At 41.5% G+C, this 26,901-nt stretch overlaps 1 protein-coding gene across 1 annotated transcript; it reads left to right on the forward strand.

Annotated features, from left to right (window-relative positions):
• Nucleotides 1–356: 356 nt before the first annotated feature.
• Nucleotides 357–21,752, forward strand: mef2b (myocyte enhancer factor 2b). The gene is made up of 9 exons (XM_071342918.1): nucleotides 357–496; nucleotides 13,436–13,519; nucleotides 13,634–13,837; nucleotides 14,151–14,285; nucleotides 14,547–14,736; nucleotides 15,600–15,745; nucleotides 20,631–20,742; nucleotides 20,822–20,930; nucleotides 21,286–21,752. Exons 2-9 carry the CDS (start codon nucleotides 13,466–13,468, stop codon nucleotides 21,611–21,613), a joined length of 1,278 nt encoding a protein of 425 aa, XP_071199019.1. The 5' UTR covers nucleotides 357–496; nucleotides 13,436–13,465; the 3' UTR covers nucleotides 21,614–21,752.
• Nucleotides 21,753–26,901: the final 5,149 nt, after the last annotated feature.

Raw genomic sequence — 26,901 nt, forward strand, 5'->3', positions numbered from 1 at the left:
TGAAAATATCACATCTAACAATAACATAAAAACTAAGAAGCAAGCATGTCATATTGACACAAACTATTTGGAGCATCAGTTGTGACAGCCTTCATTGAATTGTAGCCTAGTTCTGTAGTCTCTCGTCAACTGAAATGTTGGCTAGCGGAGGCGGATGAGTGTATCAGCGCTAAGCCAATGGGCACAGCCGAGGGGCGGTATACATGGTAATTTACAAATGGGCTGCAGCCAGCTGTTGCTGCCGGAGATGTGCGCGCGGTTGGAAGGAGCGCTCCTGAATCATCATCCTCGAGCATCAAGTGGACACCTCTAGCCACGGAACTGCGTATTCTATTCACTTCAACGAGGCCGAAGAGCTCTTGAATAATTTTGAGACAGGAAACAAACTAGTAATATACTCTGCTGTCGTAATTTCTCAGTAAATACCGGGTCAAACGCAGAGCCTACAGTAAAGAAAAAGGGAAAAACGTGACACTGGAGAAACATCAAAGAATAGGTGAGCTCTGCGCATACCTTTGTTGTTTTCCTCTGTCAAAACAACATTTAACACAGTTACTCTCCGAGTTGCCTAAAATACATTTTATATTCTGAGGATACTGTAAGTTATTGCATAGTCACATGCTATTACTATGTAAGTAACTTAGATAGATACTTAGGAATGCCTAACTCTGGGACAGGGCTATTATTAACCGAGTATTTTTGAATGACGTAAGCAATTCAGTCATTATTTGGCAGTCTTATTTATTATTAGCAACAACACACGCAGGCCTCACAGCTGTATTTATAGTGCTGTTGCCCAGTTGTATAATTATGTAAGACTGTCATGTGCCTGCTTATGCTGTGCTTGACACAGAATTTCACTTGATACATTTAATGGGCAATCACCAGTAGGTCTGTTTTTATTGATGGTTTCCTCTTGGTGAAAAGAGATAGTTATAACCCCCTGATAGGATTAAATATATGATTTTTCTAAATGTTAGCAAGAAGCTAATAGTAGTGTTCAAGCAGTTGAAAAGTGAGATTTCATCCAATGAAGCAAGTAATGGAAAAAGTAGACCTAGGCTAATGCTTGCATGATAAATAGTAATACATGTTCATTCTATAGCTGTATCCCACTGAGTCATACCTCAGTCAGATCATATTTGTGTGAGAATTGAAGATGAAAGGAAAGGGATAGCAAGATGTATGCATATTTACAGTTGTGGAACATATAATGCGCCAAGTATACCCAACAAGACATTAAACTTTCAGCTAATTTATCTACACATCATAATAATGACTGACAAATATAACATTTATAGTGTGCATAAATAATGGATATTTGGGGTGAGGGGTGTATTGTGTTTGTTGTTATTTCATTCCCATTGCATGTACAACATTTTGTTAAGTAATGCACATGTTATAGTGCATTTTTAAATGCTAGAGAACATTTATACACTGTTTTTTGTAAGCACTACATCTATTTTAGATGATGCCAGTGGCTTAGTGGGTGTAAATGATACTGTCACAATAGGGAGGCAGGCATTTCTATCCTGATGGAAAGATTCTCTGTGCTGCAAATATGTTCAGTGGAATCTGGTCCAGTGGCTGTTTAAATTCATTTTCTTTATGCTTACACTTTAATCTCATTCAGTTTTGCAAAAATCTTAACTTAATCTCATTCAGTTTAACTAAAATCTTAACTCTTAACTTTGCAAAAATCTTAACAAACAGCAATAGAAAGGCACACATTATGTGGTTAGGATCCATAAAGAAAAACATGTATTCAAAGTTGAATATTTAAGAATCAACCGTTTTCTGTAAAATACTGAAATATTTCCAATGCTCAATTGCAAGAAATATGTGTTTATTGCGTACTGAACAGTTAAAATTATTTGCATGACTTGACAACCTCTGTGTTTGTTATTCTTGTGGTCAAGTTGATTTTCCATGGACAGCAATATGTTTGTTCTGAAAGAGAGCATCTTTGACCTCTTGGTTTCATAATAAAACCACAAAACTTGGTCACTCAGTATTGAACCTGTTGACCCTTGTGCAGTCATCATGAGTACCTCACTGTCTCTCTCTGACGTTTTCTAAGCTGAGAAATGACAGTATAGTCTTGACATGACACTATGGTCTCTATGGTCATCAAAAATCCCAAAAGCCAGTCCAGAAAAATCAGTTGTCCTACCCATAGTGTGTTTCTATTCTGTCTCAATCCAAAATATCCAGGAAATTGAATTATCTCCTGTTAAAATTAGCCAAATATTTTCACACCTCAGTTTTGCAAAGGTCCAGCCAGGGAGTGATTGAATGTAACGAAGCGTATGAACTGTCTGACCCTGCTATATCACTAAATTTTAAATACACATGGGGTAAAATGTTAAATCAGTCTCACAAATTTATACTGTATAAAATATATCTTTATCCCAGATTTCATGCAAACCTTAATGTGTGATACATAAATGTGTGATACACACAATAAATTAAGTGTTAACTTCATGCCTCACAAGTATTTTTTTAAATTTCTAATTTTTATAGTTGAGGTTTGTTGATGATAATTGTGTAGAGTCAATAAATGTTTGCGTCGGCATGGTTGCCTTGGCTTAGGGGCTTTATGTATTGGGTTATGCAAATAGGATTTCTGCCTTCTATTTTGAGACCTGGTTTCTCATCTTGCCATTGAGCTGAAATGACTGGCAGAAGCATCAACAACTAATACTGAAAAAATGTGTTGGGCTTTGGCCTGGTCAGGTGCCATATGCTCTGCTTGTATGCTTATTTCCAGCTAATATTGTATGGTAGTTGAATCATACTGTAACCTAAATCTATGCTTCTCTATTCAAAGTTATAAGCCTAAAAGGGTAAATATATGGTTATTGCAAAGAGTAAACATTAGCACAAAACATATTTATTTTTAATGGAATGTGCATGACACAGTTATTATCGTCGTGTAAAGATACAGTAAGTATCAGTGTTCATGAGTAAGTTCCCATTTAACATTCACTGGAATTAACATTCAGTGTGTTAGTGAGAAGTAACGCCTCTGTATCAAGTCCCCCACTCATGAAGTAGTGCTACAGCGTTGACTGGTAATGACACAACAGTTTGTTGTTGGTGTTCACCCCGTGTTGTCTCAGTGAGACACTCAGCAATTAGTCTGTCCCTGTCTCCAGGGACTGCAGGGTGTCTTTGGGAGAGAGAGCCTGACTGTGTTAGAGGCCTGCTCTGTTAGTGTGTAATGGTCTCGTTTCCACTGTCTGGCCTCTGGGAAGATGTCAGAGGAAGCTGCTCTCGGTCCCTAGGAGCTGTAGACCCTGTATGCGTGCAATTATTGCACTATTCCCTCAGAACAGCCTCAATTCATCGGGGCATGGACTCTACAAGGTGTCGAAACTGTTCCACGGGGATGCTGGCCCATGTTGACTCCAATGCTTCCCATAGTTGTGTGTAGTTGGCTGGATGTCCTTTGGGTGGTGGACCATTCTTGATACACACAGGAAACTGTTGAGCATGAAAAATCCAGCTGCGTTGCAGTTCTTGACACAAACCGGTGTGTCTGGCACCCACTACCATACCCCATTCAAAGACACATATTTTGTCTTGCCCATTCACCCTCTGAATGGCACATATACACAATCCATGTCTCAATTGTCTCAAGGCTTACAAATCCTTTTTTAACCTGTCCTCTCCCCTTCATCTACACTGATTGAAGTGGATTTAACAAGTGACATCAATAAAGGATCTTAGCTGGTCTTGGTCGTAGATACCAGGATCTCTGGAGTGTAAAAAAGTGTATGTATAGTGTCATCGGAAATTAAGACCATAAAATGTGGTCATTAGCTCCCAAGGCAGCCAAATGTATATTCTCATCAACACTAATGATTTTACAGACAGTGAAACTCTTGCTGACAGCTACATTGCTGTCCTCCTTGGCTGTTTTTAGCCTTTTTGAGACCTTGAGCGGCAGTTGTCATACAGACTGCATTATCCAGAATTAGGTGACATTAGGCGTGTGCGGGTTTACTGGCTGTAGTGGTTTGAGAAACATTCGAAACCACTCTGAGAAGGCCAAGTCCTCACCGTTTAGGGGAGGTAAATGCTATATTTGCCTGGCTGTGTGAGAGGGGGTGTTGTCTGTGGTGAGAAGTTATATCTGAGAGAAAGGAACTTTCTGTAAACCCCTATGTGATAAAGATCTCTGGCTTCTCTTTAGCTCAGATCTCCCACTTCCCTCTATTCTCTTAATTTACATTTGAGGTGAGATACTATCTTCTGCAGAAGAAAATGTAGGCCTGCTACACTCCAAAAAAAAATGCTGGGTTGTTTGGTTGACCCAACTGCTGGGTTGTTTGGTTGACCCAACTGCTGGGTTGTCTGGTTGACTCAACTGCTGGGTTGTCTGGTTGACTCAACTGCTGGGTTGTCTGGTTGACTCAACTGCTGGGTTGTCTGGTTGACTCAACTGCTGGGTTGTCTGGTTGACCCAACTGCTGGGTTGTTTGGTTGACTCAACTGCTGGGTTGTTTGGTTGACCCAACTGCTGGGTTGTTTGGTTGACCCAACTGCTGGGTTGTTTGGTTGACCCAACTGCTGGGTTGTTTGGTTGACCCAACTGCTGGGTTGTCTGGTTGACTCAACTGCTGGGTTGTCTGGTTGACCCAACTGCTGGGTTGTCTGGTTGACTCAACTGCTGGGTTGTCTGGTTGACTCAACTGCTGGGTTGTCTGGTTGACTCAACTGCTGGGTTGTCTGGTTGACTCAACTGCTGGGTTGTCTGGTTGACTCAACTGCTGGGTTGTCTGGTTGACTCAACTGCTGGGTTGTCTGGTTGACTCAACTGCTGGGTTGTCTGGTTGACCCAACTGCTGGGTTGTCTGGTTGACCCAACTGCTGGGTTGTTTGGTTGACCCAACTGCTGGGTTGTTTGGTTGACCCAACTGCTGGGTTGTTTGGTTGACTCAACTGCTGGGTTGCAGGCGTTGGTTCACTTAGTTGGGTTCTTTTCTATAAAAACTGCTTGGTTATTGGTGCTGGGTTATTGAGCTATGACCCAGCGGGTCAGATCAGTAGACTAGAGGCGTAGTTTAGTAGGGGCTTGGCATTCAGACAATTCTTTTTAACCACCCATGAGTGTAAATGTCATTCCTGTTCATCTGTTCTGTTGCATAGTTGTCACATGTGAAGGTTGGATATTAAAATGTTTGTAGTTTCAATGATGCTTACAGAAGTGTATGAGCTTCCTGAAAGTCTATGTAAATCCCATTGTTGGGATGCAATAAGGTGGTATATCTTATTATAATCCGTAATAAATCATCAAAATATTAAAGAAGAATGTGTAAAAAAAAAAAAATGCTCTTTGCATTATGCAAACTTAACCTACATTTACTCTTATGGCTTGCCAATAAGAGCTTGCTGAAAGCCACGCCCCTACAAGCCACACCACCTGAAAATACACCAAAGATTGCATTAAAAAAGAAACAGCTGCTAGGTCAACCCAGCATGAGAGTAAAAAATATCAAAATTATGCTTAAATTAACCCATGTTTGGGTAATCCCAACAACTCAACATGTTGGGTTATTCACGCAACCCAACTAGCTGGGTCAAAATAAGATGTGTTCTGTCCATTATTTAACCAGTGCTGGATTACCAAATAACCCAAATTGGGTTGTTTTTAGCCCATCATTTTTATAGAGTGTATTCATTTACAGTGTTATGACCTGGCTCATAGTTCGTAACAACAAAAAGAAACCACGCCTGACTTAAATGTTAAAAGTAATACATGTATTAAACTAAATAATGCTAAATACAAAAATATAACATAAGCTATGGATGTCTGTAGGATCAGTAGTGTATGCAGGGTGTTGTATGGTGAAAACCAACTAAAAACCCAAAAGGTGGTGGAAGCCAACATGCCAGTCAGGGAAGAGAGAATGTTGGCTGATGTGCTCACCCTTAATAGCCTGCAGGCCAAGCCTTCCCAGGTGCGCCACATCAACTGACAATCCTCCCAGCTCTGCCCACTGGGCTCCTGCAAAAAGCATCCCAGCAGACAGAGTGGGAGGGATGTCACAACAGTTGGTTGTATAGTGTAATGGCGCCACAGTTATTTTCATTCAGTACAATGCAAGGTGATGCAATCATAAATGGTGCAGTCATTTGGTGTGTTCTTGGTGGACGTCTTGTTTATGCAATCCAATATCAGAGCAGTTACTACTAATTTGGCCCAGTATCTGTTACTAGTACGCTGCACTATAGATTTATTAGACTTGTCTACTTTCTAATTCTGGCAGTCTTAATAAAGCGGTATTATTCGTAAAGAGTTTTCATTCATAGAACATTTTGTGAGTGCCAACGATGTATGAATTAAAACATTGATTCTGTTGCGTTTTACAGTGTGATAGGTGAGAGTGTCTTGTCTGTAGAGGCTAAGTCCAGTGGATACTTTATAAGGTAATGATAGGTGCACAGAGGTGGATTCCTCAGAAATGCCCATAGTGCCTGTGTGCCAAGCATGGGCGAGGGGGCAGCGGGCACTCTGGGGGACTCTGGGGGTCGTGGGAACACCGGCACCATATCCGTTCACTCACAATTTGGATGTAGCCTCTAAATATAGAGGAGGTCATACATGCCCAATATGAGAGGAAAACGAGGGGAATACTCCTCTGGGCTTTGCATCAGTAGAGACAGTACAGTTCAGTCAGCTGCTTAGACAGCCTGCAGCTACGGCCAATCCAGCTGAGGATAGGGATGCAGAGAGCTGCAATAGGCCTTACTTTCTGATCTCAACAATCAACTTATCTCAAGCAATAAAACACAAACATTTTGTGTGATATACGACCGGTATTGTTATCACTTACTTTGCAGTAAGGTGCTGAATGTGATTTCTTGATCTTGATCTGTAACTTATTGGTGTGCTAACAATGCAAGCATATACTGTACCTTAAAGGGCAACTCCGCAACTTTTCAACCTCAAACTCATTATCTTCAGCACCATACCAATGTCTATAATACAGTGCATTAGGAAAGTAGTCAGACCCCTTCCATTTTTACACATTTTGTTACGTTACAGCCTTATTTTAAAATGGATGAAATATATCATTTTCCTCATCAATCTGCACACGATACCCCATAATGACAAAGCGAAAACAGGTTTTTATACATTTTTGCAAATGTATTAAAACTAAAAAATAGAAATACCTTATTTACATAAGTATTCTGACCCTTTCCTATGAGACTCGAAATTGAGCTCAGGTGCATCCTCTTTCCATTGATCATCCTTGAGATGTTTCTACAACTTGATTGGAGTCCACATGTGGTAAATTCAATTGATTGGACATGATTTGGAAAGGCACACACCTGTCTATATAAGGTTCCACAGTTGAAAGTGCATGTCAGAGCAAAAACAAAACCATGAGGTCGAAGGAAAAAAGTCAAATCAAACTTTATTTGTCACATGTGCCGAATACAACAAGTGTAGCCCTTACTGTGAAATGCTTACTTACAAGCCCTTAACCAACAGTGCAGATGTAGGTAGGGGTGAAGTGACTATGCATAGATAATAAACAGTGAATAGCAGCAGTGTATAAAACAACTGGAGGGGAGCGGGGGGTGTCAATGTAAATAGTCCGGTGGCCATTTGATTAATTGTTCAGCAGTCTTAAGGCTTGGGGGTAGAAGCTGTTAAGGAGCCTTTTGGTCCTAGACTTGGCGCTCTGGTACCGCTTGCCATGCGGTAGCAGAGAAAACAGTCTATGACTTGGGTGACTAGAGTCTCTGATGATTGTATGGGCTTTCCTCTGACACTGCCTATTATATAGGTCCTGGATGGCAGGAAGCTTGGCCCCAGTGATGTACTGGGCCGTACGCACTACCCTACTGTAGTGCCTTACGGTTAGATGCCGAGCAGTTGCCATACCAGGCGGTGATGCAACCGGTCAAGATGATCTCGATGGTGCAGCTGTAGACATTTTTGAGGATCTGGGGACCCATGCGTAATCTTTTCAGTCTCCTGAGGAGGAAAAGGTTTTGTCGTGCCCTCTTCATGGGGAGGTGTTTAGTCCCAGGGTCCTTAGCTTAGTAATGAGCTTTGTGGGCACTATGGTGTTGAATGATGAGGTGTAGTCAATGGACAGCATTCTCACATAGGTGTTTCTTTTGTCCAGGTGTGAAAGGGCAGTGTGTAGTGTGATTGAGATTGTGTCATCTGTGGATCTGTTGGGGCGGTATGCTATTTGGAGTGGGTCTAGGGTATCCGGGAGGATGCTGTTGATGTGAGCCATGACCAGCCCTTCAAAGCAGGTGTACCGTAGAGCTCCGAGACAGGATTGTGTCGAGGCACAGATCTGGGGAAGGGTACCAAAAATGTCTGCAGCATTACAGGTCCCCAAGAACACAGTGGCCTCCATCATTCTCAAATGGAAGAAGTTTGGAATCACCAAGACTCTTCCTAGAGCTAGCCACCTGGCCAAACTGAGCAATCAGGGGAGAAGGGCCTTGGTCAGAGAGGCGACCAAGAATCTGATGGTCACTCTGACAGAACTACAGAGTTCCTCTGTGGAGATGGGAGAACCTTCGAGAAGGACAACCATCTCTGCAGCCCTCCACCAATCAGGCCTTTATGGTGACCAGACGGAAGCCACTCCTCAGTAAAAGGCTCCTAAATGACAGCCAGCTTGGAGTTTGCCAAAAGGCCCCTAAATGACTCTCAGACCATGAGAAGCAAGATTCTCTGGCCTGATGAAACCAAGATTGAACTCTTTGGACTGAATGCCAAGTGTCACGTCTGGAGAAAACCTGACACTATACTTACGGTGAAGCATGGGGGTGGCAGCATTATGCTGTGGGGATGCTGTTCAGCGGCAGGGACTGGGAGACTAGTCAAGATTGAGGCAAAGATGAACGGAGCAAAGTATAGAGAGATCCTTGATGAAAACCTGCTCCAGAGCGCTCAGGACCTCAGACTGGGGTGAAGGTTCACCTTCCAACAGGACAATGACCCTAAGCACACAGACAAGACAACGCAGGAGTGGCTTCGGGACAAGTCCCTGAATGTCCTTGAGTGACCCAGCCTGAGCCCGGACTTGAACCCGATCGAACATCTCCGACGAGACTTAAAAATAGCTGTGCAGCGACGCTCGTCGTCCAATCTCCCCATCCAATCTGATCTGCAGAGAAGATTGCGAGAAACTCCCCGAATACAGGTGTGCCAGGCTGTAATCGCTGCCAACGGTGCTTCAACAAAGTACTGAGTACTGGGTCTGAATACTTATGTAAATGTGATATTTCCATTTTAAGTTTAATAAATTAGCAAAAAACGTAAAAGCTGTTTTTGCTTTGTCATCATGGGGTATTTTGTGTAGATTGATGAGGATTTTTTTTTCTTTTATCCATTTTAAAATAATACTAACATAACAAAATGTGGATAAAGTCAAGGGGTCTGAATACTTTCCGAATGCACTGTATGTGAAAACGGCGTGTTTCTATGATTTGTGGTTAAAATGAAAAAAATGGTCTTAAAAAATGTTTCTCTGTGAAATCACAGGGTAGAATTGAAAGTAAGAAAAACAGTGATTTTCCAAAACCTGCAACGAGTTTCTCGCCGGAACGAGGTATTTTCTTGCTCTCCACGTCACCTCGAATCTCATAGTGTTAAAAAAAATAAAAAAAGGTTGTAACTTTTGATGACTTTGATAACGTTATATTTTTTTCTACAAAATGTAGAAAATCACAGTTTTTACATATATAGACACTGGTATTGTGCTGGAGATAATAAGAATGAGGTTGAAAAGTGGTTGGATTGCTCTTTAAAAAAAAAATAGTGTTTCAACAATTCACTTAGTTTTTTACTTGAAACAAGTCATTTAGATCGCTTTACAGTATTCTCAACTGTCATTCCCAGCTTTGCAAATAGGCTGCCATTGGACCCCCCCCCCACCCCCAGAACTGCCTGAACATGGGAGAAGAGGGGGTGGTTTGCCTTTCCTGGTCTAAAACACACTTTTTATTTTATTTTGCTGTATTCCACCTTACAGGGAGCTGGCTGGTGTACACTGGTCCCGGGGTAACCCAGACTAAGGGAGTGCCAGCCTTGCATGGGCCTGCTCTAACTTTAGCCCCTATCGCCTCATCAGGGTATAAATAAATAGGCTGCAATGACAAGGGGGAAGGGTTAAAGAAAACAGATGACATTTTCCCATACTGTATGGTGGTTGGTGCTCTTATTTTGATAAGGTTGAGTGACACCACTGTGTATGGGCCTACCCTGCACAGAGACATTTCTCTTGCTTTGTTAGCTCTTTTACATATAATGTCGATCTCTAAAAAGCTACCAGGAAAGGGCTGAAAATAATATATTTAGCCTTAGAAATAAGGTTCATGAAATCAATAACTTGCTGACATTAGATAATATGAATATATTAGCCATTTCTGAGACTCACTTAGATAATTCATTTGATGATACAGCAGTAGCAATATAAGGATAAAACATCTATAGAAGAGACAGCAATGCTTATGGGGGAGGTGTTGCTGTATATATTCAGAGCCATATCCCTGTAATGCATAGAGAGGATCTTATGTCAAGTGTTATTGAAGTGTTGTGGTTGCAGGACTTTTGGCATATCTAAAGCCTTTTCTTTGGGGTGTTGCTATAGGCCACTAAGTGCTAACAGTCAGTATCTAAATAATTTGTGTGAAATGCTTGGTAGTGTATGTGATGTAAACAGAGAGGTCTACTTTCTTGGGGACCTGAATATTGACTGGTTTTCATCAAGTTGTCAGCTCAAGAGGAAGCTTCTCATTGTAACCAGTGCCTGTAATCTTGTTCAGGTTATTAATCAACCTACCATGGTGTTTACAAACACTACAGGAACAAGATTATCCACATGTATCGATCACATTCTTACTAATTCTGTAGAACTTTGTTCTAAAGCTGTATCCGTACCCATTGGATTCAGTGATCACAATATAGTGGCTATATCCAGGTAAGCCAAAGTTCCAAAAGCTGGGATCATACAAAATATTTTGCTGTGACTTATGTGGATGATGTTAAAAATATTTGTTGGTCTGATGTGATTAATAAGAAGCATCCAGATGCTGCACTTGATGAATTTATGAAATTGCTTCTTCCAATTGTTGATAAACATGGACCTGTTAAGAGACTGACTGTTAGAACTGTTAAGGCTCCATGGATTGATGAAGAATTTAAAAACTGTATGGTTAAAAAAGATGGGGCAAAAGGAGTGGCTAATAAGACTGGCTGCACACCTGACTGGTTGACTTACTGCAAATTGAGAAATTATGTGACTAAACTCAACAAAAAGAAGAAACTGTATTATGAAGCCAAGATCAATGATATAAAGAATGATGGAAAAAAACATTGTACTTTAAATAAAATTATGGGCAGAAAGACAAGTTCAACTCCATCTTTCATCGAATCAGATGGCTTATTCATCACAAAACCATTTAATTATTATTTTATTGGCAAAGTGGGCAAACTTGGGCAGAAAATGCAAACAACGAACAGTGAGCCATGGTATTCATACATAAAAACACAAATAATGAAAGAAAAGCATTGCAAGTTTGAATTTTGTAAAGTTAGTGTGGGAGAGGTGGAAAAATTATTGTTATCGATCAATAACGACAAACCTCCTGGCATTGACAACTTAGATGGAAATCTAGTGAGGATAGTAGCTGACTCTATAGCCACTCCTCTCTGTCATATTTTAATCTGATCCTAGAGGAATGTCTTTTTTCTCAGGTCTGGAGGGAAGCAAAAATAATTCCACTACCCAAGAGTGGTAAAGCAGCCTTTACTGGTTCTAACAGCAGACCTATAAGCTTGCTGCCAGTTCTTAGCAAACTGTTGGAAAAATGGTGTTTGACCAAATACAATGCTATTTCTCTGTAAACAAATTAACAACAGACTTTCAGCATTGTTATAGAAAAGGGCACTCAACATGTACTGCACTGACGCAAATTACTGATGATTGGTTGAATTAAATTGATAAGAAGAAGATTGTGGGAGCTGTAATGTTAGATTTAAGTGTAGTTTTTGATATTATTGACCATAACCTGTTGTTGAAAAACTTGTGTTATGGCTTTTCAACCTATGCCATATCTTGGATGCAGAGCTATCTATCTAATAGAACTCAAAGGGTTTTCTTTAATGGAAGCTTCTCTAATGTCAAATGTAAAGTGTGTTGTACCACAGGGCAGCTCTCTAGGCCCTCTACTATTTTCAATTTTAACAATGACCTGCCACTGGCATGTGTGTCCATGTACGCTGATGATTCAACCATATACACATCAGTAACCACAGCTAATGAAGTCACTGAAACCCTTAACAAAGAGTTGCAGTCTGTTTTCAAATGGGTGGCCAGTAATAAACTGCTCCTGAACATTTCTAAAACTAAGAGCATTGTATTTGGTACAAATCATTCCCTAAGTTCTAGACCTCAGCTGAATCTGGTAATGAATGGTGTGGCTGTTGAACAAGTTGAGGAGACTAAATTAGTTGGCGTAACCTTAGATTGTAAACGGTCATTGTCAAAACATATAGATTAAATGGGTGTAAAGATGGGGAGAGGTCTGTCCATAATAAAGAGATGCTCTGCTTTTTTGACACCACACTCCAAAAAGCAAGTCCTGCAGGCTCTTGTTTTGTCTTATCTTGGTTGTTGTCCAGTCTTGGGGTCGAATGCTGCAAGGAAAGACCTAGTTAAGCTGCAGCTGGCCCAGAACAGAGTGGCACATCTTGTTCTTCATTGTAATCAGAGGGCTGATATAAATACTATGCATGCCAGTCTCCCTTGGCTAAGAGTTGAGGAGAGACTGACTGCATCACTTCTTCTTTTTGTAAGAAACATTCATGTGTTGAAAATCCCAAATTGTTTGCATAGTCAACTTACAGCTCTGACACACACACTTACCCCACAAGAGGGGGTCTTTACACAGTCCCCAAATCCAGAATAAATTCAAGAAAGAACTCCGTTCCATCTCATATTGCTCAAATAAACAGCAAACCTGGTTTCAAAAATTACGGCACAACGCCTCTCCCCTATTTGACCTAGATAGTTTGTGTCTATGTATTGATATGTAGGCTACGTGTGCCTTTTTTATGTGTATGTAGTTCTGTCCTGGAGCTGTTCTTGTCTAATAATGTTCTTTATTATGTTTCATGTTTTGTGTGGACCCCAGGAAGAGTAGCTGCCTTTTGAACAGCTAATGGAGATGCTAATAAAATACCAAAGTGCAGTGGTCTCAACCATATGGTTTGCTTTTTGAAAGTTTGTCAGGTTTGATTGTGTAATGGTTTGTTGATGTTGCCATGAGATCTACAAGAGATTATTTATCGCAATGGGATATCCTGGTGAAATGTTCTCTCTATTATGTGATGAAAAGGTGATGAGTTAAAATTATTGAGTTTTGATGAAAATGTGATATTTTTTCACAGTGTAAAGCCACCTGTCAGACAGCGATCACAATGGGAAGGAAGAAAATACAAATCTCTCGTATCCTGGACCAGCGGAATAGACAGGTACAACTCTTTGATTATTTCTATCACTTTCCATCATTATTGTATTTGCCATGGTTTAGTTAAACAGTCCCACATGATAAATAATACATTGAACCAATATGTTTCTGTCCCCAGGTGACGTTCACCAAGCGTAAGTTTGGCCTGATGAAGAAGGCGTATGAGCTGAGTGTGTTGTGTGACTGTGAGATTGCCCTCATCATCTTCAACAGCACCAACCGTCTGTTCCAGTACGCCAGCACTGACATGGACAAGGTCCTACTCAAGTACACAGAGTACAGCGAGCCTCACGAGAGCAGGACCAACACAGACATAATGGAGGTATAAATACATTACTAGGTCCACACATTACTCAACATGTTCTCCTATACAGTATGTATAGTCATTTGTTATATCCAAGGTTCCAATTACATTCATTCCCAATGAAGTTGAGATAGCTTTGATTTTTAAATGCTTAAGCTTATGAAATGCTTACTTGGGCAACCCTATAATGCATTGAAAAAACAATGTTGGTACAGCCCACTTCTGTATCATTAGGTCATCCCAAATAGGCAATAGTATAAACAGGCTGTAGTATGTGGTATCCTTAAGGTAATGTCTGTGTGCTGCTCTTTTCTCTGTCCTGTTGCTGTAGACTCTGCGGAGGAAAGGCCTGGGTCTGGACGGGACAGAGCTGCTGGACACTGAGGAGCCCATGCTGGTGGCAGCAGAGAAGTTCGGTTCACTAAGCGAGGGCATGGACCTCTCCCTGGCCCGCCAGCGCTACTACGTAACTACTCACACTTGTCTTATGAAACACATGCTGTCTGAGCCAAAGGCTGTAAATGGACTAAAGCTGTTTCATTGATTTATTGTATTCAGTGAAGAATGGCAGTTTGAGAAAATGATTCTATTGAACGGTCGAACCATTAATTTGACTCAGTGAGCACATTTTGTACTTAAAGAGACACTTTAGCAGTACAATGCAGCTGCAATAGACCTAACTTTCTGATCTCAACTGAAACAGACACTCTCCCATATTTCTCCTCAGGCCCCGTCCCTGCTCTCACCCGAGGCCCAGTTCCTGGTGACTGCTGGCTGTGAGAATGGATACCCCAACTCATCCAACCCCAGCCTGAGCTCCCACAGACCCCCTGCCTTCAAGCCCCTGGGCCCCAGACCAGGCTCAGCCAGCCCTGCAGGGCCCCACAGCCACGCTGCCTTCATGTCTCCACACTCAGGTAAGACCTGGCCCCCTAGTTCTTCTTTGCAAACATTCCTAGAGGGTTAGAGGTACCATTCTTGTCATTGATTGCCTACAGAATGTGAGGCCACCTCAGTGCTGTGCAGCTGGCTGTTCAAACAGGAAGTGTGTGTGTGTGTGTGTGTGTGTGTGTGTGTGTGTGTGTGTGTGTGTGTGTGTGTGTGTGTGTGTGTGTGTGTGTGTGTGTGTGTGTGTGTGTGTGTGTGTGTGTCTGCGTGTGTCTGCGTGTGTGTCTGCGTGTGTGTGCGAGTGCATGCATACGTGCTGTGTGAAACACCCCCCCCCCCCCCCCCCACGAGTGAAACAGCATCTGGATGCTGATCTTTGGTTTCTGAGCAGTGAGTGTGTTGCACCTGCTGGTCATCTCAGTTGAGCTCAACTCCACTTTTCATACTCTATAGTTAGTAGTAGGGATGCCACTCAATGGTTTGCCATCGCAACTGAACTATCTAGTCAATTAACGCTGCATTTTGAAATGCTTTACACTGTACATTATGAATCTTGTAATTTTCCTTTTTTATCAATACATATCAGAGCAAAACGTATGTAAAAAAATTTTTTTTTTAAATATGCTTATTATGCTTACTGACTTAAAGTAGTTATTATCAAGGTGTGAATAAATTTTTCATTATGAGGTTAACATTAACAATGTACGTTTTGGTCATCTGAAGTGCCCCATGTCTATAAGAGATAAAGTTTAATCCTAAAAAAGAACTTCTGTTTTACAGGTGGAGTGAGTGAGAGAGATTGAGAGAGAGTGAATGAGTGTACTGTCTGTGAGTGAAACATTATTCTACCCACATCTGTTTTTCACTTCCTATTTGTTTTCTCTCTGTAAAGGTATTGGCTACTCCATGTTCTCCCATGGCAACCTGAGCCGGGCCTTGGAGATGAAGACTCCTCCCCCTTTGAACCTGGGCAATGACAACCGGCGGGCAGAGAGCCACCCTGGTATGGGTGGCATTCGCGCCAACCTCAACAGTGCTGTAAGGATCTCTTAAATCCTACTTGTCAGTCATAACAAGAGGTTAGCAGGAGGTTTTGCAGTACTGCAGGCTACAGAATATAGTTTCACTATCACTCATGGACCAATCAGAGAGCAGGGTTATGACAATGTCATTGCAAAGGGACCAATCAGAGAGCAAGGTTATGAGGATGTTATTATGAAGGGACCAATAACAAATACATTTTAATTTGTATTATTAGGATCCCCATTAGCCGACGCCAATGGCAACAGCTAGTCTTACTGGGGGTTATGACAATGTCATTACAAAGGGACCAATTAAAGAGCAGGGTTATGACAATGTTATTATGAAGAGACCAATCAGAGAGCAGGGTTAAGACGATGCCATTACCTAGGGACCAATTAGAGAGCAGGGTTATGATGATGTCATTATGATGGACCAATCAGAGAGCAGGGTTATGGTGATTTCATTATGATGGAACAATCAGAGAGTAGGGTTATGACGATGTCATTAGGATTAACCAATCAGAGAGCAGGGTAATGATGATGTCATTATGATGGACCAATCAGAGAGCAGGGTTATGGTGATTTCATTATGATGGAACAATCAGAGAGTAGGGTTATGACGATGTCATTAGGATGAACCAATCAGAGAGCAGGGTAATGACAGTATCATTATGTTGATGTCATTATGAAGGGACCAATCAGAGATCAGGGTTATGTTACGGTGACCATATTACCACCACACCGGCAGTCACGAGTCATGACAGCAGTCAAATTCCATGTAACCGTTTAGTCACGGTAACTAGGCTTCTCCAAGCTCTGATGCTGCTGATGGTCAATAGTAGCCTACCAAACTTGCTAACTGCCTGGTACTCAGCACTCTATTGTCCCTCTAGTCACTCTGACATCAATGCAAATGTATTCGGAAATCAAATCAAACACTTCATGAGAGCCCATGAGCTCATGTTGCGCAACATTTCTGTAGGCTATGCAATTGCATAAGAAAACAGAGTTTTGATGGCCTCTATTAAGGTGGATCCCATCAGTTTATTTCTCAACTTTCCTAATATTAAGCACATTGCTTTGCTTTACAGCAGGAGAATAGCTTATCTGGCTGGCATGAAAATTAACCATGGAATAAGCATCCTACATTTGCTATTTACAGTGTATTTGGAAAGTATTCAGACCCGTTCTCCTTTTCCACATTTTATTATTCTAAAATGGATCAAATAAAATAAATTCCTCGTCAATCTGCAAACAATACCCCATAATGACAAAGTGAAAACCGTTTTTTAGACATTTTTGCAAATGAATAAAAAATAAAAAACTGAAATACCTTACTAACATAAGTATTCAGACCCTTTGCTGTGAGACTCGAAATTGAGCTCAGGGACATGTTTCTACAACTTAATTGGAGTCCACCTGTGGTAAATTCAATTGATTGGACATAGGTCTGAATACTCATGTTAATGGGATATTTAATTTATTTTATTTTATACATTTGCTAAAATTTCTAAAGACCTGTTTTTGCTTTGTCATTATGGGGTATTGTGTTTAGATTTTAGAATAAGCCTGTAACTTAACCAAATGTGGGAAAAGTCAAGAGGTCTGAATACTTTCCGAATGCACTGTAAGGTCATAGATGACATGTCTTTTTTTCCCCTGCCCCTGTTCCGAGACAGGTGCATGATAATGGTCCATTCTAAATCAAAACTAATTTCACACAAATATGATTTTGTATATGTAAAGACAAGATTAAATCAAGAATAGTCTGTAGGGTGACAATGTTAGCCTATCACTTGTTGATGATATATTATCATTTGTGAATAATGTCCAGCTTGTGTGCATTAAGGCAAGAAATCATAGTCCCACATGTAGCCTAGCCCATGGGCCTATATGTTTTGATATGGTTTGTATCACAACTAAAGTGGCCAAATAACTTCTTAAAATTAAGCACATTCATCCGCTTACAACTGGTGTTGCTGCGCTTATAATGTGAAGAAATAGCCTAATATTTTATCAGCATTATAAGATACATGTTTTAATCTGTTGCATCAGCCTCTTTTAAAAGGTTTTTGATGTGAGTGGTTGTATTAATCTGGGATCTATCGCATCCCACTGTCACGCCTGCTCCCACTTCCCCTCAGGCTGCCCTTCAGTACGTACACCTGTCACCATCATTACGCGCATCAGCACTCATTGGACTCACCTGAACTCCTTTACTTTGTTGATTGCCCCTTTATATCTGTCTGCTCCTCAATTTGTTACCCGTGTCAGCATTATTGTCATTTTGTTTTCCCCTGTCCAGATGCTGTCCGTACTCTGTTCCTGTCCGTGTTTCATTAAATGTTCACTCCCTGTACTTGCTTCTTGTCTCCAGCGCCTGTCCTTACAGAATGCTGACACCACTATTTGAAGCATCAGGGAGTTCTTGTTTTTTGTTTTTGGTGGTGACCGATGGAACAGGGGTTGCCTCAGCTGGGTCGTCGGGCTTCCACGCCTTAGCTAGCTCAAGAGGTTTCCTTTCCTCGGTTGGATCGGCAGGCTCACATCCCACGTCATGCCTCAGCCGGCTCGTCGGGCTCCTACGCCTCAGCCGGCTCATCAGTCTCCCATCCCACATCATGCCTCAGCCGGCCCATCAGGCTCCCACGCCCCAGCGGGATCGTCAGGCTTTCATGTCTCAGCCGGATCGTCGGGCTCCCACGCCTCAGCCGGCTCGTCGGGCTTCTACGCCTCAGCCGGCTAGTCCAGCGCCATGCCTCGGCCAGCCCGTCAGGCTCGCCCAGGTGGGATGCAGGGTGGCGCCCCTAGAAGGGGGGTACTGTCACACCTTCTCCCGCTTCCCCTTTCTGGCACACAAGGGCGCCAGGCTGCCCTTCATTACGCAGACCTGTCACCATCATTACGCACATCAAGACTCATTGGACTCACCTGGACTCCCTTACTTTGTTGATTGCCCCTCTATATCTGTCTGCTCCTCAGTTTTTTCCCTGTGTCGCATTATTTTTGTTTTGTTTTCCCCTGTCCAGACGCTGTCCGTATTCTGTTCCTGTCCGTGTTTCATTAAATGTTCACTCCCTGCACTTGCTTCTTGTCTCCAGCATCTGTCCTTACACCCACAACTGCCCCAGAAAATGTTTGGAATATTTATTTCTCGTACAGAAGGACAAGTTGACCAATAGAATACGTCAACCGTTGTACTATGGTGGATAGTAGATTGACATAGGCTAAAGCTTTTGCTGTTCGTTAGGCATACTCATCTTGTTGGCTGACGAAAAGTAAATGTGTAGAGTTCTTCTAGCATCTTAAATATACGCCTTGGAATTCGATAAGAAGAACGCGCACAGTTGCATCCCCGATGTGTCTGTCTTCACTTGTAGCCTACTTTGGAGCTGAGATAGATGCCTGTGAGAAGAACCCGATCATGTGACGGGCATTGGCTAATAAGATTTGCGATATCTGAGAGAGCCATGTGAGTGAGAGGTGCATCAGAACATGTAGCCAGGAGAAGTGAATTATAATTATTATATTCAGTCCAAGGGCACAACGGCCACTGGCCGCAAAAGGCATTTATTCTTTTAGGAGGCATTACAGCCACACTAGGGGGTTTCTGTCAAGTTATTTGAGGCATTATCAAGTGCTTGACAAATTGTGAATGAGAGACTGATGAAGTTTGTGCAGCCTGTGCAAGAAACAATGCAGAGCTCATGCCTTTCATGCAACTTTTATCATCATTAGAGTCGCTTCATGCAGCCTTAGAACGTATTAAAAATCTAAACATATAGCTCAATGTTTGTATGACAACTAAAGTTGCATAAATAGCTCTAAATTAAGCATATAGTGGGACCTATTTCTTTGTTAACCACTCAATACAGAATAGCCGCGTGTGCGCACGCCCTCAGAAATCGTTTGGAGAAAACATCCTTTCTATTTTATTCAGCTTTGTTCAATTGTATTCTTCATACTATAAAATAATGCCACGGAATTCTAAGCAATTCTTGTCTGCTAAATGAACTAGAGTAGCCCACAGCCATATGGCATAGCCAGATCAGGTCCTAACATAAGGACAACTCCGAGTATGCTATTCTGTTCTCCTGAAATATACTACATTTTCTTCATACCATGTTTCTTTAGACCTGTCTAAAATAAATAATGGATTCATTGTGATGGTGTAGGCTATATTAAATTGATTTATTTGACTTTTTTAAATGTAGGTGTTCCAGGTCTGCATCAGTGGCTTGTAGGCTATGCGTGGAAGCCAGGAGATGCTAAATGTGTTTATGTTAATTAAAGGTCAATTACCATGAGACCGGCAGTTATTTGCTTGACAATCACCGGCTGACAAAATGCAATGACTGCCACAGCCCCAGTTATGATGACGTCCTAATGATAATGTCATAATGAAGGGACCGATCAGAGAGCAGAGTGATGACGATGTCATTATGATGATGTCATTATGAGGAGACCAATCAGAGATTAGGGTAATGACGATGTCATTACGAAAGGCCAATCAGAGGACCAACCACACTCACGCTTGTACACTATAATTCTCACTCTCACACTTACTCACATGGCCTGTATTTAAGCAATACGGCCTGAGGGGGTGTGGTATATGGCCAATATACCACGGCTAAGGGTTGTTCTTAGGTAAAACGCAACGCGGAGTGCTAGGTCACAGCCCTTAGCTGTGGTATATTGGCCATATATCACAAACCCCTGAGGTGCCTTGATGCTAACTGGTTACCAACATAATAAGAGCAGTAGAAATAAATGGTTTGTCATACCCATGATATACGGTCTGATATACCACGGCTTTTAGCCAATCAGCATTCAGGGCTCGAACCACCCAGTTTATAATGTTTTGAACTGAGTAAATGCTTCTCTCTCCATGTAATGTTCAGAGAGGCATACTGTACCAGGGCATGCACCCAGGGAACCACATGCTGACCATGGGGAAGGCAGGTCTGCTGGGCCAGAGTCTTGGGGGCTACGGCCTCTCTGCTGGACCATCTGGTAAGACTGCAGCTCTGCTCTTCTGACATCTATATGTGCTTCTTGGTTAGTGATATAAAATAATCATTCTCTGTCCCAGACTACAGCCACCCAGGTTTCTCCCATGCTGTGAGTCTACAGCGTGGTACAGTAAACCCGTGGCAGACAGCACAACAGCAGGAGCAACATGTACCCCACCTCAGCCCAGTGTAAGACCACTGATATAAAACCTTATTCAATTACTAAGTGTTAAACATTGAACAAGGATGGACCATGATGCTGTTGTTATGAGTCTTCTAGTGCCCTTAATAGGAAAAATAGCATGTGTGGATTTATTTCATGCTTTATGTCCCTCAAACTCAACTTTTGACCTCAAAGCCAGTTCCACTGCGCTTTTTCAGTGTTTCCCTCTAATCAGGGACTAATTTAGACCTGGGTGCAATTAATTATCAGGTAGAACAGAAAACCAGCAGGCCTCGGACTTCGTAGGGTATGAGTTGAATACCCCCGCTCTATGTGATGCATATTCTCTTCCCTTTTCTCTGTCTGCTTGCTGTGTACCAGGATGTCCAGCGGAGGGTGCTCTTTCCCCTCTCAGGCCTCCACCCCCACCACTCCTCCTCACCCCTCCCTCAACCTCAGCATCAAATCAGAGCGAGCCTCCCCGGAGCGCATCTGCTCTGCGACCTCTCCGCCGCTGCAACATCTGAGGCAGCACTCTCCAATGAGCACCCCCGATTCTGCTCTCCCCACCCCCCAGGAACCCTACCCAGCCAATGAGAGAGAGGAATTCTCCAAAGGAGGTTTTCCCTACCCGGCTCAGCAAGGGGCAGAGGAGAAAGGGGGGCTGCCCCTGAGGCAATTAGAAATTAGCGATGGATGGCAGAGATAGTTGGCAGCGTCTACCACACACCACCAACTCTCCTTCAAGCCAAGCCAAGCCTGCCACATGGTTGCCCACTCACAGAGAGAGGAGGATGGGGAGATGAGGTTTATTCATTCACATCATCCCAGAGGAAAGAAAGACCCCCCTTAGAGCTGGGCTGGAATCTCCCTTATTGGTGATGAACATGTGTCACTGCCTCTCTGATCCTGATCCTGATATATTGTCTGGGTGTGTTGTTGTTGGGTTTTGTTGGTTTGTCTGTGTGTTGGGGTCAGAGGTTATGTCAAACCACATATCAGTGTGGTTCTCTCATCCTGTTTGAGCTACAGAGCAGAGGGTGAGGGAGTATCAGTCATTTAGCCATGTTCTTAGAGCACCGTGTTTCAGAGTAGTACTTTACATTCAGGTCCCCAGTTACAGTGCCTTCGGAAAGTATTCAGACCCCTTGACTTTTTCCAGATTTTGTTAGATTACAGTCTTATTCTAAAATTGAATAAATTGTTTTTTTTCATCAATCTACACATAATAGATATGACAAAGCAAAAACAGGTTTTTAGACATTTTTAACATAAGTATTCAGACCCTTTACTCAGTACTTTGTTGAATCACCTTTGGCAGTGATTACATCCTCGAGTCTTTTTGGGTATGACGCTACAAGCTTGACACACCTGTATTTGGGGAGTTTCTCCCATTCTTCTCTGCAGATCCTCTCAATATCTGTCAGGTTGGATGGGGAGCGTTGCTGCACAGCTATTTTCAGGTCTCTCCAAAGATGTTAGATCGGGTTCAAGTCCGGGCTCTGGCTGGGCCACTCAAGGACATTCAGAGACTTGTCCAAAAACACTCCTGCATTGTGTTGGCTGTGTGCTTAGGATCGTTGTCCTGTTGGAAAGTGAACCCTCACCCCTGTCTGAGGTCCTGAGTGCACTGGCGCAGGTTTTCATCAAGGATCTCACTGTACTTTGCTCCGTTCATCTTTGCCTCGATCCTGACTCGTCTCTCAGTCCCTGTCGCTGAGAAACATTCCCACTGCATGATTCTGCCACCACCATGCTTCACCGTAGGAATGGTGCTAGGTATTCTCCAGACGTGATGCTTGGCATTCAGGCCAAAGTGTTCAATCTTGTTTTCATCAGACCAGAGAATCTTGTTTCTCATGGTCTGAGAGTCTTTAGGTGCCTTTTGGCAAACTCCAAGCGGACTGTCATGTGCATTTTACTGAGGAGTGGCTTCCATCTGGCCACTCTACCATAAAGGCCTGATGGTGGAGTGCTGCAGAGATGGTTGTCCTCCTTGAAGGTTCTCCCATCTCCAGAGGAACTCTCTAGCTCTATCAGAGTGATTATCGGGTTCTTGGTCACCTCCCTGATCAAGGCCCTTCTCCCCCAATTGCTCAGTTTGGCCAGGCGGCCAGCTCAAGGAAGAGTCTTGGTGGTTCCAAACTTCTTCCACTTAAGAATGATGGAGACCACTGTGTTCTTGGGGACCTTTAATGCTGCAGACATTTTTTGGTACCCTTCCCCAGATTTGTGCCTCAACACAATCCTGTCTCGGAGATCTACCGACAATTCCTTTGACCTCATGGCTTGGTTTGTAAATAAGGTATATCTGTTTTGTCATTATGAGGTATTGTGTGTAGATTGCTGAGGATTTTTTCTATTTAATACATTTTAGAATAAGGCTGTAATGTAACAAAATGTGGAAAAAGTCAAGGGGTCTGAATACTTTTCGGAGGCACTGTATATAACTTTAATGCTTTAGCCTTTAGCCCAAAATCAATGAAGTGGTCAGCTCACAGGAGACCGATTAGGGAGCACCACAGTTCTACTCATCTATCATAGTGGCACGTCCTCTGTGATAGTGAGTGGGAAGTTGGTCTGGATAGGAATTGATTAAAGAAAAACAAAAATGCAATCTGCACTTATGGATTTTTGTATTTAAAATCTGTGCATCAATAAGTCTCTCAGGGATTTGGATCATTGGTTCCATTATACAGGGTTAGTGTTGCTTTTTAAGGCTAGAAAATTACTGAGCAAAGCTGTTTGTTTTTGCACTATATACTGCATAGTTAAAGTCTTTATTTCTGGAGACTGGCCTTAGTAATGCAAAATTTTGACAAATTTAAGACTAAAGGGAATGTAACATGTGCTTTATTTCTTATAAATGGATATTGTGTTTAATTAAATTATTTGTGAAGCAATATCCAAAACAAGTCAACATTTAGCATATAATGGCGTATAAGAATCCCCCATTACTAGTCATCATCATACATCTTCAATCTATTCCTGCTTGTGATGCTCAAGGTCCATATTCACTTTAACCATTTTATAAAGTTGAGCTTTACTACTTTCAGCACTGTTGTATTTTGTTTAAATAAATTCCAGTTATTTATTAATTCCTGAAAAGGAAACACATTTTCAGTGGGGCAATGGGAATAGGGTATGTTGACAATCAGACACCTATCAAATAAACTGCATAAATTAACTTTTGTCTATGGAAAAAAAACATTACGACACATTTTATTGCTCGTGTGAGTTTTTTATATATATATATTTTTTTTAATGATTTTTGTGTTTTATGCAGATCATTTGTGGTGTGTTATTGTTTCATTTATCCATTTTATGTTTAAAAAGTCTGAAAATAGTTAATGTAAAATGATCTTGTATCCATTTTGTTTCTTGTGGGTTTGTGTGTAGATTGAGGTGAACTCCTTAGTCCACAAGAGGTCAACGTATTTCACACTATCACTCTGAAGGCAAGACAATGCAGAAAGAATCAGCCATTAGTGCTACTACTGGCAATGAATTATCTGATTTTCCATGGCAAAAGTGACAAGTTAATGCAGTGCACTGTGATGGTATTCAGATAAAACTGCATAATTAGTGTATTGAAGACATACACAGAGGGTATATGGGCAGGTTCTGATTGACAACATGGAATTATTGCCAGGAGAAATGTTTATGTGTCTGACACAAAACTATTTAAACTGTGGATAAATGTAGAAAGTGAAAAACAGTAACTTCAGTTACAAACAGTATTCTCGCAGATACATTAAAGTTCTTTTGACATATTTTTGAATATAAGCACTTGTCAGTAAAAACCACACAGGTTATTCCAGCACATCAATACCACTGGGCAAAATCTGGTTGAATCAACGTTGTTTCCATGTCATTTCAACAACAAAAAACAATGTGATGACTTTGAATTAACGTGGAAAACTGATTGGATTTGCAGAAAGTCATCAACGTAAAGGAATTTCGTCTTTATTTCACCCAACTTTTAACCTAAATACAATGACATTGTGACATTTTTTATTGATTTCATGTTGAATTTACATTAGTTGACAACACAACCAAATGTATATCAAAACTATATGTTGAAATGACATTTATGCCCAGTGGGTAGTGTCAGCACTGGCAGTATTTATCAAAACAACCCATGGCTTTATACATATTTTAATGACGTGGCTGCCTTTCAATTAGCATTATTTGATTTGTAAGTTATTTTGACCTGAAGGCTGTACATCTAATTGACTGTAATTTAAAAAAAACTGATTCAGAAGTCACAGCATTTCCTTTGGTGTATATTTATCTGAAGACCGATAAAATGCTATCTACTACGTGTATCTTTCATATGTCCATTTATTTATCTAGATTGTTCCATTGAATACATCTAGTCACTCACTATCATGTCAAACCACTAGGTTCCAACTGAGGGAACAAGAATAAGTCGCTCTGAATAAGAGCGTCTGCTAAATGACTTAAATGTAAAATGTAAGGAACATTATAAAACCAGACAAGCTTTATACAGTGTGCATACAATACAAAATGCCTTACAATCACAGCTGAACATCACATACAGTGAATATGTTCTTCCCTCTAGAGCATTTCCCTACAATTTAGAATAACCAGGATGAAATTGGCTAGAATTATCCCTCTCCCACCCGTCAGCATGGCCTCTGCTCCCCAAATGAAAAGAGTCACAGGGGTGGTGTCTGGGCAGCTCCCCTGAGGATAGGGCCAGTCTGCAGGGCATGACTGAGGCCTCCGTTGTCTGGTCGCTGCCTGGTCCCTATAGCAACAGCCATGGTGGCTGCAGGCTGCAGACTGGGGGCCTCCAAACACATGCACATAATTAATGTGATTATATAGATATGTCAACCCTGTCACCTTCCAGTTCATTAAGCCAGACACTCTCCCAGACCTGTCAGAGGCCAGTAAAGGCCTGCATCTGCCTGGCCTTAAGAGGAAAGCAAGCCCCACCACATACATTTTATATAGGCCTTATACCAGTAGGGGCAATAGAGGGTTAGGTAGAAAATTCTCAGAAGGAAGTCAAAGTACTCATAATAGCTGTTTTGACATCATTGTAAAATGCTCTGTGATCTGAAAAGCATCAAGGCAAATGCATGACAAGATAAAACAAGTGGGGAAACAACTTTTTCAGAAATTTCACTCAACAATTATAAAAAATCATATCACATAAAAATATGTTGTCAAACAGTAAAAGATTGTTTGTGAAACAAACATTCAAGATCAGAATCTCAGCCATCCATAACACAAGGTTCCAAGGTGTTATCTGGTCCCATCTAGTTCTGTGCTTGAGCACCATCGATATCCTCCAATGAAACATTCCCACCTCACCAGAACATAAAGGCTCAGATAAGTCAGTCCCTCCCTAAATTGGGCATCTTTGTGGGTTTTGACTGGATCAGGAAGTCAAATAATATCTTCAATAAATCATGTCAGCTCAGACGAACGCTCCACGGGCCTTTCTGGCTGTGTCACATCTGAGGGAAGGTCATGTTCCTTAGAGCTATACAAAAGCAAGCTGATTTTTACCAATATTATTTCACAAAAAGTGATATCCACAAAAATATACCATTTGAGAAATTTGACAAGTTGGCATTACATCTGTGACACGTTGCACTGCATCACATTGCTACAAAGCTATATGATATTACACATACTAAAATCGAAAAATCTAAATATATTTACAAAAAAATATTTGTCTATATCAGATTGTTGAGACAGAATTAGTGCAGGGCAATTATCAATGATTAAGGTCAGAGGTGAATGCCCAATTCAGCAGCTACAAACCATTGTCATGCATGGTCTTTTGTCAAATTATTAACTTTGAAGGACCCCCATCTTTTATCACCCTTATCTCCTACGCTTTATAATAAAGAAAATAAGTCATTGGGAGAAAATAAAATCTGAAATGTACATTTTGCTGGGATAATCAAAACATGTGATTTTGGCATACTAAAACTAAAGATGGAAAAGAATCATAAA

Source organism: Salvelinus alpinus, chromosome 15 (genome assembly GCF_045679555.1).
Source record: "Salvelinus alpinus chromosome 15, SLU_Salpinus.1, whole genome shotgun sequence".
NCBI classification, from domain to species: Eukaryota; Metazoa; Chordata; class Actinopteri; order Salmoniformes; family Salmonidae; genus Salvelinus; species Salvelinus alpinus.

Bases quoted from the DNA above. Each gene is read 5' to 3' on its own strand.
- mef2b (XM_071342918.1), top strand. From the start codon at position 13,466: ATGGGAAGGAAGAAAATACAAATCTCTCGTATCCTGGACCAGCGGAAT. The intron at 15,746-20,630 runs GTAAGGATCTCT...TGTAATGTTCAG, and splicing joins GCGCCAACCTCAACAGTGCT to AGAGGCATACTGTACCAGGG. The intron at 20,743-20,821 runs GTAAGACTGCAG...TCTCTGTCCCAG, and splicing joins CCTCTCTGCTGGACCATCTG to ACTACAGCCACCCAGGTTTC.